Below are 15002 nucleotides of genomic sequence, written 5' to 3' on the forward strand. Positions count from 1 at the left end.
AACATGAGTTCAGGGAGGTGATGAGCCTGTCCCATACCGCACAGCTGGGAAGCGCTTGAAAGGAAGGATTCCAACACCAGATTCTTTCCAGCACACCCGCAAGGCTTCTTCAAACACTCCAGGTTCCTCTCAGGCTTACTCTTTGGGACCTGTCCAGACAGAAGCTCAGGCCCGGCTGGATACCCCGGCAGAGTTCCTAAAAAGGGCGCGCTGGACCGCTGCGGGTGTGGTGGGGAGGGGCCGCCAGGCCGGGTCCCCGCAGACAGGTGTTCTGCAGGGTCGGACCCGCCCCGGCAGCACCCGGACCCCTCGCCAGGCCCCCAGCTCCCCCGTATGCAAATGTTGCTTTGCATAGGCCCAAGGCCAGGCGCGGGGGCCTTGCCAGGGGGCGTGGCTAGCGGCCCCCGCCCCGCGCCGCGTGCTCACCTGGGGAGTGTGGCAATCCTGGCTGCGCCGAGTGCTGGCCGGGCCGGAGCAGCGGAGCGCGCGACGGCTGTGGCGACGGCTCCGGCAGCGGCTCCCGCGGCAGCGGCGGCCGGGGGCGGGAGGAAGGAGACCCTGGCTTCCCAGGGACCCAGGCTGGGGCAGACGCGAGGGGCCTGGGGAGGCACTGGCTTTGGCCCCGCCTGGGGCAGGATGGTGAATCTGGAGTCCGCGCACCCAGGTGAGGGGCAGAGGGAGTTCTGACAGGTGTCGCTGAGCGCGGAAAGGGGTGAAGGAGAGGGACACCAGGGGGCGACGGGGGCGGGAGGGGGACTTATTCCCCAGCGGCCAGGAGAGGGCAGTGTGGATAGCGGGTCGTCTTGGGGCGGGAGTGGGTTGCTGTCTGGGGAACTAAAGGGAATAAGTCTGGGATAAGGAACCTTGGAAAAGAAATAGGGTGAGGGCGTGGGGCACTCCTGAAGACCCAGACCTGGGGAGCCGGCATTGCAAGGGACTTGGGTGTGCTGAATTGCTATAGTCCCATGATGTGGCAGGAGATGGGTGGTTCGCTCCCTCAGCCAGGGGTGTGGACCTGGGAGTGTATAAGTGAAGAAAATACGTGTATCCACATGCTACACCTTTGGTGTCCGGGCACCTATGTGAAATGGAGGCAAAGTGGGCATTTGTTGGGGGAGGCTTAGAAGAAGTGGGTGGGTGGGGCAATTATAGAGGCACACCTGGGGGCAGGTGCCATACTGCACGTGTATTGATTAGGGCTTGTGCAAACATGTATCTGTGTGTGTGTCTCTGAGGAATATTTACCTGTCCCCATGTGTCTTGGAAGACGTGGTGGAGCAGACCCTAGAAGTGGAATGTTGTGGGGACTGAAAATACTTGCACATGCATTCCAGGTGTGTCTGCATGTGTGGGAGGTGTGCCCACTCACATGCTCTGCAGGTCTTTGCTGTGCTCTAGGCTAGGTGCATGATGGGCCTGTGTGCCAGAGGGGGTGGTGACATTTACATCCTCTAGGTCCCATGTCCCATGACCTCCTTTCCTGAGGCTGGGCATGCAGGACGTGGAAACCATTGCCAGGAGTCCATTTTCCCTGAGTGAATGAACATGGGCATAGAGTGAACCATGATCCCTTCATTTACCCTGCTGATCCCTTCTTCTGCAGCTATGCTGGGACAGTGGGTTGGGCTTGGGGGTGAGGGTGAGGGTGAGGGTGAGCGGTGAGCAAATAACAAAGTGAAGAAAACTATCTGACTTGCCAGGTGCTGTGGTGCATACCTGTAATCTCAGTGACTATGGAGAGTGTGGCAGGAGGATCACCAGTTTGAGGCCCACCTTGGCAACTTAGTGAGACCCTATCTCAAAATAAAATACAATAAAAAGAAAAGACTGTGGATGTAGCTCAGTGGTAAAGTGCCCATGGGTTCTGTCCCCAGTACTGGAGGTGGGGAGTAGGGGTTGGGGGAGAAATCTGTACTTGGCTTGGTCACTTCAAACCCAGCACCTTGTCTCAAAGTGGCCAGGACCAAGTGATCTTTATTTAGAATTTCAGGGTTGCTAAGAGTTTCCTTTTTTGTTTGCACTCCTTTTTCGAAGAACAGTGAGGAGGAGGAGGCAACTCCTGACCCACCCTAAGGAAAAGAGCAGGCTGAAGGCCCTTCCTGGGTCCTACCAATCCTGAAAACAAGTGGCAGTGGATACTCAGGGGAGCTGGGGAGCTCACTTCCTCAAGCACTGTTTCCCAGCAGGCCCGAGTGAAAGGCTGGCTGGCAGAGAGGTGTTGATATTCAGTGGCTCCCCAGGACGTGCCAGGAAGGCCTAGGTGAGACTGAAGGAACCATCCAGCTGGGTGTCATCCAGTATCTGAGGAAAGTCTGTTTCTAGACCCTGTGGTTTTGACATGGGGGTGGGGGTGCCTGGAGCAGACCCCCTAGACAGCTGTTTTTCCTTCTTCTGCTTCCTGCTGAGAAGGCCAGGGTTCAAATAGGAACAAGACTCCTACAGAGGTGGGCCCCTGGAGAGGGTGGGGAGTTCTTCAGGACCAAGATCAGAGACTTCCTGGGGGTTTTCCACCTCCTCATCTACTGGAAGCTCCTGCTCTGGGGAATTGGGAGGAGGTGGGACAGCTGGGACCTGGTAGGGAAGCAGCCTAGGGGCTAAGAGTGTCTAGTGGATGGTGGGAGAGGAAGTGAGGTGGAGGAGAGACCCAAGCCCCCATGGCTTCCCCTGGAGCCAGCTCTGGGCTGATGCTTCCCAGACAACAGCTTCACCCCCTTCTCCTGATGGCCAGGAGGATGCCAGGCACAAAGATGTCCTCCACCTTGGGGCAAGTTCATCTCTCTATGGTCACTCGCTGCTCATTTTTCAGTTCATCTCCCCTCAGAGCTGTTGGGCCACCCTGTAACAGTTCTTAGTCTTGGCTCTTCTGAGCTATCTGGTTTCCCTTCAGGGCACCTCCAATGGGTCCCTCAATTTGAAACTTTTCTGTGCAGTTTTTGATTGGGTTTTCTTGGTGGATTTTTCAGTTCAAGGTCATCTTTGTAGGGCCTTTCTGAATGGGCCCTGCTGTGCATGTGGGGGGTCCCTCTTCCCTCTATGTATTGTCATATTATGGGCCCCTCTCTAAGGTTCTTTAGGATTCTCTTTGTAGAAAGTTGGTCTCTCTCGAGTACCATGTTTTTCCGACCATAATGATCCAGTATCCTGGTGATCCTTGACAAAAAGGACTTCCCCTGTGAATTGCTAGTCCTGGGGTCTGGGAACTCCTCCTTGATTGATTTACTAGGGCATTTTTAGTTGGGGGAAGGAAGCAGAATAAGAGCACACAGGCGAGGGCATAGCCTGCCCCCTGGTCGGTTCACACAGCTCCTCTAGCTCTGTAGCCCCTGAGTCAGTGCCGTCTTCTTTCTCTGATAACCTGTGTGCAAGCCGTGACTCAGGTTTGCTTGGAGCTTTAGCACTTTGTACTTTACAAAGTATCTCTCATATAGGAACACTAAGACCTGAGTAGGCAAGAGGCCACCAGACACAGGGGCTCCCAGCCAAGGAGGGGCACTCCACTCTTAGGCCAAAAACAGGGTGTGAGACCAGCCAGTCAGCTACGGAGGGAAGGACAGGGAGAAATGGTGCGAATCCAGCAGAGGCGGAATACCTGGCTAGCTCCAGGGTGTGTGTCTGTTTCTGCGCTTCTGTCTGTGAGCTATTCACCATCAGGGTTGGGAAAGAGGGGTTGAGCATCTCAAAGTCAGTTAGAACTCAGGAATGACATGTGGGTCATATGGCCTGATTATGGGAGGGAAAAGAAGAGAGAAGGAATCTCCTCCAGGGGAGAGTTGGGGGCTTTGGCTAGCTCAGAAATGGGACTAGCAGGTTCCTTAAAATTTCCCTGGTAGAAGTACTCCCCACAGCTTATGAGGGAGGATCCAGGTAGAAGATTCAGTCCTTTCCAATGACATGAAAATGGGTTCCAAGTGAGACATGTTGGGCTTCTGCTTTCCTAGAGTAACCTTGTCCCAGGAGGTTTTCTGGGCACTGTGGTCACTGGGCCTGTTAACAGCCAGCAACCTGGGGGAAGAATGCCTCTGGGGCTTCCCTTCCCATTCACAGATTTTCAGGTGGGGCTTCTCCTTCAAGGCCACAGCTCAGGGAGGTCTAGGGCAGCTTTAGGGCATGATGGTGCTGGCTAAGGCAGATGAGGGTCTGGGCTCTTACACAGCACAGCTGAGCCTCCCCAGGGAAGGGAGTGATGATGGCAAGGAGCCTACTCAGTAGGGCTGAGATAAGAACACAGAGAATCCTGGCCCCACCCCACACCTCTCTCACTGCCTGCTGGCAAGTGCTGTTCAACAGGTGAAGGGTTAAGCGTCCCAGCGAGTTTCGGTGTTGGCCCATTTTTAGGCTGAGACCCAAGCGCTTGTCCCACCCATCAGCCTCAGCCTCCTACCCAACAAGAACAGGTTCTGGGTATCTTAGCATCCTATGGGACTGAAGGAGAGGTTTGACAGGTCATCTTGCTTTGTCCCTCCAAGCAGACTCAAATCCCTGTCCAAGCCTAAAGTACTATGATGTTGCAGAGCCCTGGCAGAGTGGAGGGTCTTCTGATGCCTTCGAAACTGACCTTTAGACATAAAAACTAAAGTTCAAGCTAACTTAAAAGATGAATGAGAAAGGCTCTGGGTATACTTAAAAGTGATGTAGGGAATGGGTGTTGGAAGAATTTGGGTTACAAGTGTAATATTCTGGCTTAGCTCAAAGAGTTTCCTTTTAAAGGCAGGAGTTTGAAATAAGTTGATTCAGAGACTCTGATCATCACCCGGCTTCCCTGCCTCTCAACCTTTCCCTGTCCCCTTGAACACTTCTCCTATGAAGGCAGAATCTGGAGGATGTTAATGATCCTTAGGTCAAGAACAAGTTACAAAGTTGCCAAGACAGAAAACCAAAGCTGTTTCTGATAATGGGAAGGAGGCTGAGAGAGGGGCAGGACGAGGAGGCCAGAGAGGAAGGGCTAAGTCAGTGTCTGTTGGATTAGTGTTTTTATTAGGTGCTTACTTTGTTTTTATTCATTATTTCGTTTATTTCTCACAATAACCCTGGGAGGTATTTTTCATTATCCCCCTTTTTTATTTAGATGAGAAAATTGTCATTCACATATGTATCTAGAGTCCCCCAGCTAATGAGTGATGGGCCAGGGATTAAACCCAGATTTGTCTGACGACCAGATTCCTGCTCTGACTCCCAGCTCTACTGAAGCAGGTTAAAACCAGCAAAGGGAGAGAACTTCCACCCTGTGCCTTCCAGGCAGTCTCTGATTGTGGGGTTTTCTCAGCTCTGTTGAAGAATCCCCGCAGTACAGTATGAGCTCAGGTCTATGTTGGGCAATGCCCATGTTCCAGGGATCACCAGCACTGCAGAGGTGGGGGAAAAAGTGAAGCTCACTTCTTCGTTGGAGCAGAAGCGAGCAACCACAGAGGCCCTTTGCAAATATGTTCAGGTGGCTCACACTGATCGTTCTGCATGCTCATGCATGGCAGACAGTACAGCTTGAAATCGAAGCAGGAAGGACTGAAGTCAGGCTCAAGAAATGTCCAGGTGCAATGCCCAGGAGGTCCATATGGTTGCAGGGTCTCCACTAAGTGCATCCCCAATGTCTGGGGAGGGCTTCATGGAGCACCAAGTATTTTCCAAGGAGTTCTCATTCAATCGACAGGTCTCATAGAACTCCTAAGGTCATTTAGTCCCCCACCCCCGACTGACTCCTGGAGTGTTCTTGACTCCCTTTCTTCCCATCGTGCTTGGTACCTCAGTCACAACACCCAGCAGGTGTAAATCTCTGCCAGAGCCATACACAATCACTGCCCTTTAAAAACACAGGCTTTCTCCCCTCTTTTCCTGAGGCAGAAGTCCAGCCTTTCCCCTCAGTCTGATCATCTCCAGACCTCAGACATCCAGACTGCCAACTGTCTGATTACCTGATGCAAATGAAGGCTGCCTTCTTGAATGGGATTGGCTGGGGAGCCGACTATGCAAATTGGCTCACCAAGACTATCAGGTTTGAAAGAGTTAAAGTGCTGCCCTAGAGAAGAGGGTGAGGGTGAAAGGGGGGGTCACCCTGATTTGAATAAAATATTCTTCTGTCTTTAATAGCTTCAGTATTTGGGTGGTTTAATAAGGAGAGGAGTCCAGAGAGTTAGTTCAAAGTTGCCTCTTTCCTTGCCTCTGCTGACCCGGGAGGAGACTTAGGGGCCTCATAGGTGGTGGCAGCTGACTGTTATGGGTAAATGTTTAATTTATTAAAATGAAGCAGGGCGGGAGAGGCCAGACCAGCCAGGCTTGGGGGGCTGATAATGGGGCCCTGTGTAGGTATGTTTTCTCAGCAGGGCAGTGACACACTGCCACCCCTTTCTCACTGAGCAAGTTGAAAGAGTAGAAGAGAAGGTAAGGGTCTCCAAAGAAGAGGATCTTCAACACGAGTGACACAGGAGCTAGGGTTTGATCCCTAGAGGGTGCACTGATCTCTGAGTTAGGCAGAGAACTGGGGACCTAAGATGAGATGGGTAAACTTTGGTTCACAGGTACCTTCCTGGGTAGAGCAGGGCAGGGAGGAGAGAGATTTCTGGTGCTACTTTAAAGAAATAAAACAAATCTCCCAGATCCCAAAGAAAATGAAGGATGGGATGGGAAGGGCTCCGCACCCTACCTCAATGCCCCTCCCCTTGTTACATTTTTGCCAACTGAGTCTTGGTGGTAGAAGGAAGTAGCAATGATGCAAAAGGTGAGACCCTGCAGTAGCAATGGAGAGGGGGAGGAAGACAAGGAGAGGAGGCAGGCACGGGAGGAGGGGATTTGTGCCCCTAAGCTTATGAATATTCTAATGATTGTATGTTCGGGAATCAGGAATTTGAAAGTCTGATGGTTGTTGTAATTACACATTCATCTTTGCTGTTTAGTTAAAGCCACATATGTCATAGCAAGAAAAATTGTGACCTGTTATTAAAATCAGTTGTGTTTTCTCTGCAGATATCAAGATGAGTGGGGATGTAGCAGATTCCACTGACGCTCGAGGTGCTCTCAGCCACGTGGAGCCAGGTAAGGGGCTTCTCTTCTGGGGATGGAACAGGCAAGCAGGGTATGGGAGGAAGTTGTTGGAAAATGTCCAGCAGGGTAATGTCTGTTCTTGCTTGGTCTTTCATCCAGTCTTAGGAAGCAAGGGGATTCTCTGTGATCTGAAATGGGACCCTGGAGCTTTGGAATAACAGATACTGGTCTCACTGGAACAAACCTCTATAATGAAGTCAGGAAAGAGCCAGATTCTTAAGAAAACAAAACCAAATCAAAAAAGTTAGGAGGGCAATTCCCTTTTTCAGTGTTGGGGATGGGTGTCAGGGGCCTTGCACATGCTAGGCAAGTGCTGTACCACTAAGCTAGACCCTCAGAACTGTGATTCATTTTGAGATGCCAGTCCAACGTGGCTAGAAGCAGCAGGCTGTGTTTCCAGTTGCCACTGACTAACTTAAGGTAGAGACTTCTTTTGGTAGATGGAACCAGGGTCTTTTAGCCCCATATTTCTCAATAGTCCTTATTTCTTTATGCATTTGTATTTTACGTATTGGTACTGGAGATTGAACCCAGGAGTGCTTTACCACTGAGCTACATTCCCAGCCCTTTATTATTTATTTATTTATTTATTTATTTATTTAGAGACAGGGTCTTCCTAAATTGCCCAGCCTGACCCTGAACTTGTGATCTTCCTGCCTCAGCCTCCTAAATTGCTGGGATTACAGGCATGCACCATCACACCCAGCTTAACAGTCCTTAAGAAACTAATCAAAGAAGCCCATGCACAAATGTTCCCTTCCAAATAAAGTGTGTGTGGATGGTAAATAGGCTCAGAGAGGAGGACTTGATACCTAGAGATAATTTTACTTTATGTAGAAAAGAAAGAAGACAGAAAAGATTGAGAAGAAAGTTTCACAGCTCTCTTCCTTTTCCCTCCATGACCCAAGCTTTGGTTTGAAAACTCTATGTAATTAAAGAGAATTTACAGAAAGATAAGTAGAAATTGTAACTCCACCAAATAATTTTAATAGCATCCCAACAAGACCTCAATTAGCCTTTCATCTGGATCATTAGAGACATAGAAATTAGAAGAGAATCAATGTCCCCTAAAGCTAAAGTCTTTTTCAAGTCTTCTGGAATACTCTAGTTCCATTCTTGAAGCCGAAAGATCTGGGATCAGAGACAAGATAGTTGGGAAGCCTTGGAGGTTCATCTGCAAGATGCATTTTCCATAAGCTTTTGTGTTCCCCAAATTATTATTGAAATAGTGTCTACTTGCATGCAGTACACATATAACTACAGGTAGCTACAATCTGGGGTATGTACTGGGGATTGGGGATTAAACCCAGGGGAAGTTTACCACTGAGCTACATCCCCAGTTCTTTTTACTTTTTATTCTGAGATAGGTCTCTCTGAGTTGCTGAGGGTCTCACTAAGTTGCCCAGGCTGACCTCGAACTTGCAATCCTCCTGCCTCGGTCTCCCAAATGGTTGGGAATGCAGGCATGAGCTAGCCCGCCTGGTTCCAGTCTTTCTATTTGCTTTGTATGGAAGAACAGCTGGACTGAGGATAGTGGCACCCATTTTTCAATGGCTTTATTAGCTGGATATGGTTTACTAAGATCTGTGGTGAAGAGTACCTGTTCTTCCCAGTTGAGAAGAAATTTTCTTTTAATCTCAAGAATCTGAGATCAGTTCAGCTGGAGAGTGATGGGCATAGTGCCCACACTGACACTCTTCCCTTGGAGAAAAATCAGCCCAGGAGCCACGATCCTGAGGAATTTGGGTTGCTCTTTCCTGGAAGCAGGCTGGCCAGAGCCAACTCTTTTCACCTGGGCCCTATTACCTGGGACACGTCTAAGCAAGTGTCCATGTGGGTGAAGACCATACTTAACACTGGCACAGGGGCTTTGTCGTCAATTACCCTGAGCAAGTCAGGGGACTAGTACTAAGAGTAAGAACGAGTTGCACAGAACCCTGGAAGGTGAGCCAGAAAAGGGGTGGGGATCCAATCCTGGGAGGAGCTTAGGAAGGTTGATGTGTTACAGACCATCTGAACAAATTCTGACTTCCCGAGACAGTGGGAGTTATGCACAAAGTAGTTAAGGAAGAAAGAATCCAGACATAGGTTAGGACCCACAGAATCTGAATATCATCAAGGGATACTGCCAAGGTATCATGTGACTTCAGACCAGCCACTGTGCCCTCTTAGGAGGCAGGAACAGATGAGCTTTGAAAAGTATGGATTTAGAATCAAACAGACCTTGGAGAAATGAGCATCTCTGCTGCTTACTGGCTATGTGACCTAATCATTTATCCTTTTCTCTTCTGTAAAGAGGGAAGATTAATGCTGGTCTTAGAAAGTGGGCTGAGAGTTACTCGAGATGATATCTAAAGCCCTTAGCATAGGCTTGGTGCAGGGCAGCTGTGATCATTATTGCTTCTAATGGCCTCATTAAGATGCTGCGATTTTATAATATACAGAATGGGCATCACTGCCAAGTGCTCTTGGAACACAAGTGGCTGGGGTGCCCTGTTCCCCTTCACTCAACAGTAAGTGGATCCTCCTCATGGATTGGTTTTGTTCACTCATCCTTTCTGTGTGGTTCCTTCTCAACTGAAAAGAAATAGCGATGTCTGCAACTTTTGTGTGGACTACAGCTTTACGACGCCCCTCCACATTTTCCTTCAGGGCTCAGCTCCTAGCTAGTAGCATCAATGCCTAGGTGATTCTCAAATTACTGTATGTTTTTAAGGGCAAGAAAAAAGAAGTAGCTAATTACAGTAACCAAACTTCCTGGAAAGTCACTCTGACTCATTTTTTTTTTTTTTTTAACAGAGGAAAGCTTATTATGAGTTACAATGGTTACCAACTTGGTTTAATGGCTTCCTTTGAATTTTTAAAAGACACATTCGCCTTCCCAGCAGTGCATGAATTAATGGGTGGTTTGTCTCTGGGTTTTAAAGGAACTATAAACAAAGATGACCTAGAAAGCCCATGTTCCATGAGAGCACCCCAGGGTTGTGTGAAATCCCCAAGGGGCACTAGGGGTGGGAGCTGCGAAAATGAAACGAAATTCCCCATCCACATTGGCCAGGAGTGCCAAGGAGAGGGTTCTCAGGCCCAACACAGACCTCCCAGTTGGTGGGGACCTGGCAAGACAGTTCATCCTCCTTTCTCCTCCAACACAGAAGAGAATAAATTGTCCAAGAACTTAGGCAACACTAGGGACCAGGCAGAGGTTCCAGAACCCTTGTCCTCACCACACTCCCCACACACACATACAGAAGAGTTAAGTTCTTTCTACGTTGCTCAAGTATTAACTTTTCTGACCTTCCTAATATCTGCCCACCTGTTACTACTTCTCCTTCACTTTTGGAGCTGACAATATTTATCTGTTCTCAATTAAAGACTTGAAAAGAATATAGCCTTACTCACATTTCAAAATCCCCCAGGCTGAAACTGTCAGTCCCCAAGCATGGATCCAGCTTACCCTGTGACTTTTTAATCCCACTTCTCACATCTAGTCTCAAACACAAGAGAAAACATGAAGAACTCAGGAGCAAGTAGAAAAAAAACAGTGACATTTGCAGAGCCTGCTTCCCAGACTGGGCCCATGTGGGCAATCTTATGTGCATTATCTCATTTAATTCTCACAATAAGCCTAGGAGACAGAGGCATTATTGTCTCCTTTTTCACTGATGAGGAAATGGTGGCCAAGTGTGAGAAACTAACTTGCCCGGGGTTGCACAGCTTATAACCAGGAACCTAATTCAGGCCTTTGTGATTCTGCCAGGTTCTTCTCTATAAAGGAGGGGTTTGGACTCGATCGTCTCTAAGGGCTGAATTGTAAAAGCTGCGTGTACGGCTCTGCTCCTCAGAACTTTCTCCCATCCATCATGTGCACGTCTCGTGTTGGTGTGTAGTTTCCCAAGTACTGAGCTCTCCCATGGTTTCCCTCAGCCACTCCCTGTTGGTTCCCTTCTTTCCTCCCCCCCCTTCTTCTTTTTTTGATGATCTCCTCCAGTGTCTCCAGCTGTTTTGCTGTGTGAGGGCTCCAATCCTCTTCTCTGACCTAACTGGCAGTTCCTTTACCATTTATGGAGCACCACTCTGGGTCAGACCCTGGGCTCAGAAAGATGAGGACAAATCCCTGTCCTCAAGGAGCAATTGGCAGGGATTCATGACTGCTTGGTCGATAGCGACAACTTGTGTCGGTGAGCGCATTCCCAAACTCATCCTGCATCTGGCCTTTATAACGGCTCTGTGAGAGTAGGTGTTATTATCCCACTTTGCAGGTGAGGAAATAGAGGCTGGCAGTGAGAAAGAGGATTAGCTGATATTTCCAAGGACCCTGAACTGAAAGATGATAGAATGAAGCCTGGATCTTTCTAGTCACTTTTTTCCTAAAGGTGATGCTGGGAAGACTGGGGACCAGCACTGGGAACCAAGGACAGAGGATGTTAAAGGATCACAACTAGCCTCAAACACAAGAAGATCAGGGTGGATGCCAAAATGGTGGAGGGTGTCAGGGCTGGAGGGGACCCAGGCCACCTGTAGGTAGATTGATCTAGTCCAAGTAGCAGAAGCTGATTGAACTAAAGCTCCCTGCTTGCTGGAGAGGAGAGGAGAAGGACTGGAGCCAGCTGCCTCCCTCTCTGAACTGTGGAGGTTGAAGATCTAGCCCAGGAGAGAACATTTTCCTTCTCTTCTCCCTCCTGGTCTCCCCACCCCGCATCAGGGTCCTAGCCCCTCACCCCTCTGCAGGCTCAGTTGTCATTTGACAGAGGGAGTGCAGTGGGGTTCCAAATCCAGGTGGCCAAGGAGCCAGTGCCCTGGTACCCTTGTCCTGCTGGGTAAAGAAGAGCTCCAAGAGGGGAGCCCAGGAGAAGAAAGGGGACACTAAAAGTGAGGAAGGGCCTGGACTTTGTCATTCAGCCCTACCTGTGGCCCTTCCTTCCTGACCTCAGTTCTCCTGAGGTAGAATGACAGCCATCAGTCCCCAGCGCAGAAGGGACACCAAGGAGAGTCAGCAGTATGGGGACCCTTTTGCAGAAAGTCTTATCGCCTGACCCTTGGAACTTCCAGTGTGGTTTTAAGCAGGAGGGATGTGGTTTTACAGGGACGCACCATGGGGGCACAGAAAATTAGCAAGTCTCTCCTAAGGTTCCGGAGAAAGAGTGGGTGACTGACTGAAGACTGAACAGCACTCTCAGTCAAGGGTCAGCTCATTCCTGGGTCTCAGGGTCTCTACTCTCCTGAGTTCCCAAGAAAATAAACTGAGGATTGCAACCAAGAGGTGAAGTTCTGGGTAGGACCAGGCAGATGACTCTAAGATGAGTGTGGTTTTCATCCAGATGTTAATAAAACTTGGAACCCCAGGGCCAGGTAAGTGCTTTACCTTTAGACACATCCCCAGCCCTAAAACTAGTCTTTCAATGGCAGAGAGGGCAGAAGATATCAAGGAAGCACTTGAGGGACTGGTGAGACTCAGGAGAAGGCCTAGTGAAGTCTCCTATTGACAGTGTTTCTAAATGAGGCTCGTGTGTGAGCGCCTGCAGGCACGTGCACTTGTGCGCCTTCCCTTTTTACGATGAAATGACAGACTGGGTATGAGAGCACTTTGAAAAGAGTACACCACCATATAAAGACAATCCATGATTACATCAATAATTATTGGAACCTAGGTGTGGTAGCACACACCTGTAATCCCAGCAACTCCGGAGGCTGAGACAAGAGGATTGCAAGTTCAAGGCCAACCTCAGCAAATTAGTGAGGCTCTAAGCAACTTAGCAAGACCCTATCTCAAAATAAAAAGGGCTGAGGGATGTAGCTCAGTGGTTAAGTGCCCCTGGGTTCAATTCCCAGCAATGCCCTCGCCCCCACCCAAACAAATAATTATCTGAAAAATTCAGGGGACAAAGTGAAGCTCTGTCAATGAGTGCCCAAGACTTGAGTTTCCTCATAGTAACTGGGGGTTGAAGTAAATAGATGGGAATAAAATGAAAATATGGGCAAGGTGGTTGCCTGCGCCATCCCTCTCTTCTCCGGAAGAGCAGAATGAAGCCGCAGCCTCCAGATCTTGATGGGAATTAATAATGGATTCCTGGGGATATAAAGATTCTGGAAGGACATCTTGTCCATCCTTGGAAAATGAGAGAACCTTCTCTTCTAGAGATTTCTTTTTCTCACCTATCTTTCTTCCCTTAAAAAAAAAAGCCAAGCCTCCACAATTTCTCTTGGCTACTTTCCACCCGCTGCCCCAGTACTAGGGATTTTCCAGGGTCTCACATATGCTAGGCAAGTGCTTTCTCACTGACCTGTGTCCCCCAACCCGTTTTTAAAGTTTTATTTTGAGACAAGGTCTCACTAAATTGCCCCAACTGACCTTGAACTTGAGATCCTCCTGTCTCAGCCTCCCAAGGAGCTGGAATTGCAGACATGCACCATCATGCTCAGCCAAGGCTACCTATTCTTATATGATACAATCCTTAGTGCCTGGAAGTTCTTTCTTATCTCTCACCTAAGATCCCCATGCTGCAACATACACACATTGCGTTTTGTTTTGGCCTACTAAAACCAGAGTGGCTTGCATCCTGCCTTGCTTCCAATTTCTGTGACAGGGAAGTTAAAAGGTAGTGATTCACCCACTTTAGACTGTAGCTCCGTATGTTGGAGATCTCAAGAGAGTGGCCCATGGTGCCAGGAAGTGCCCAGCTCTAAGACACAGAGAACCTTAGCAAGTAAAAAGGTCACAATGGCAGCTCACACCTGTGTCCTGACTTCCAACCACAGGAACTTTGTCATCCATGGATTCCCACCCCAACCCACAGGGTAGACAGGACAGGATCTTACTGCTCAGATAAGCCATGAGTGGCTGGGCGATCCTCCCCAATGCCATTCTGTCTTCTCCTTGGAGGTCTTTTTAAGGAAATAGCCCCCTGAGACCCCAGCTGCCACCTCTGCAGCCCCCAGAAGAACATGGACTCCCTTTTCTTTCCAATTTAAGAGGGTACATAGGTGAGGGAGATGATGGGCCATCATCCATGGGCCTTCTTTTACCATTGGGGTCCCCTCGGGCCCTCAGTGGTCACTCCCACTTAAGTCTCGGTGGAGGACAGTTGTTTTCACTTCCAGTCTGTTGGAGACCAGCACCCAGCCCCATGGTGCGTGATTAGTGTGAAGCTCATTACCCGCCACGCACTTTCAACAGCACCCAAATTGGTGTGTAGCGAGTTCAACGGGAAGACCCTATAATCGCCTGCTTGCGTGTGATTAGATCTCTGCATTCTTACTCTGTTTGCATATGTCTGTCTCGGGACCTTACAAACAGCCTGCAGACCAGCCTTGGTGGTTAGGCCACCTTAGAGGACTTACGTGCGTTCATATAAGTCTGTCCCTTCCCTTGACATCCCATGAGCAATGGCTACATCTGACCCAAGCGACCTCCTTGGCCTTTCTCCTGCTCCTGCTCTAGAGATGATTGGAGGTGATGATGGGGGCCCAGCAGGAGAGGGAGGCTCCAGTGGCTCCTTTGCTGACTTGGAGGAGTGACATCCCCGCCCCCTAACACAGCACACCCGGAGGCTGGACACTGAGCAGTGTCCAGAGACTCAGGCCACTGCAGCTCCCAGGGCTTTACGCCTTCACTAAGGCCCCAAAATTGCCAGCCTGAGCTGTGAGTAAATGGGTTCACCCTCCTCCTCAAGAAACAATTAGCCCAGCGAACACCAGGTGTGGGAAAGTGCTGAGTAAGAGCACAAAGAATTTAAAGAGAGCTGAGCACCTGAATTAGGATGAGTCTTAGGGGCTTGAGAAGCAGCCCAAACCCAGGCAGCTAAAATTCAGTTACGGTTTGTCCTGCCTCACACCCAAGTGTGCGAGCACACACACAGGGATGCACAAACTCATACTCCTCAAAACTCCACCTCAAACCCAGGGGCACACCTGCAGGCTGTCTTTCTTTTCTGGTCCACGAGGTTCTCTCAAAGGCAGGCTTGGGTCCTCCA

At 49.5% G+C, this 15002-nt stretch overlaps 1 protein-coding gene across 1 annotated transcript in view; it reads left to right on the forward strand.

Moving 5' to 3' along the window:
- Positions 1-636: 636 nt before the first annotated feature.
- Positions 637-15002, forward strand: part of Pou2f3 (POU class 2 homeobox 3) — a 79466-nt gene continuing 65100 nt past the window's right edge. Inside the window, exons 1-2 of the mRNA XM_026403494.2 lie at positions 637-664; positions 6955-7023. Of these exons, the coding sequence (XP_026259279.1) occupies positions 637-664; positions 6955-7023 (97 nt within the window). The remainder of the gene's footprint in view (positions 665-6954; positions 7024-15002) is intronic.

The sequence above is a fragment of the Urocitellus parryii genome, chromosome 4 (genome assembly GCF_045843805.1).
Source record: "Urocitellus parryii isolate mUroPar1 chromosome 4, mUroPar1.hap1, whole genome shotgun sequence".
NCBI lineage: Eukaryota > Metazoa > Chordata > Mammalia > Rodentia > Sciuridae > Urocitellus > Urocitellus parryii.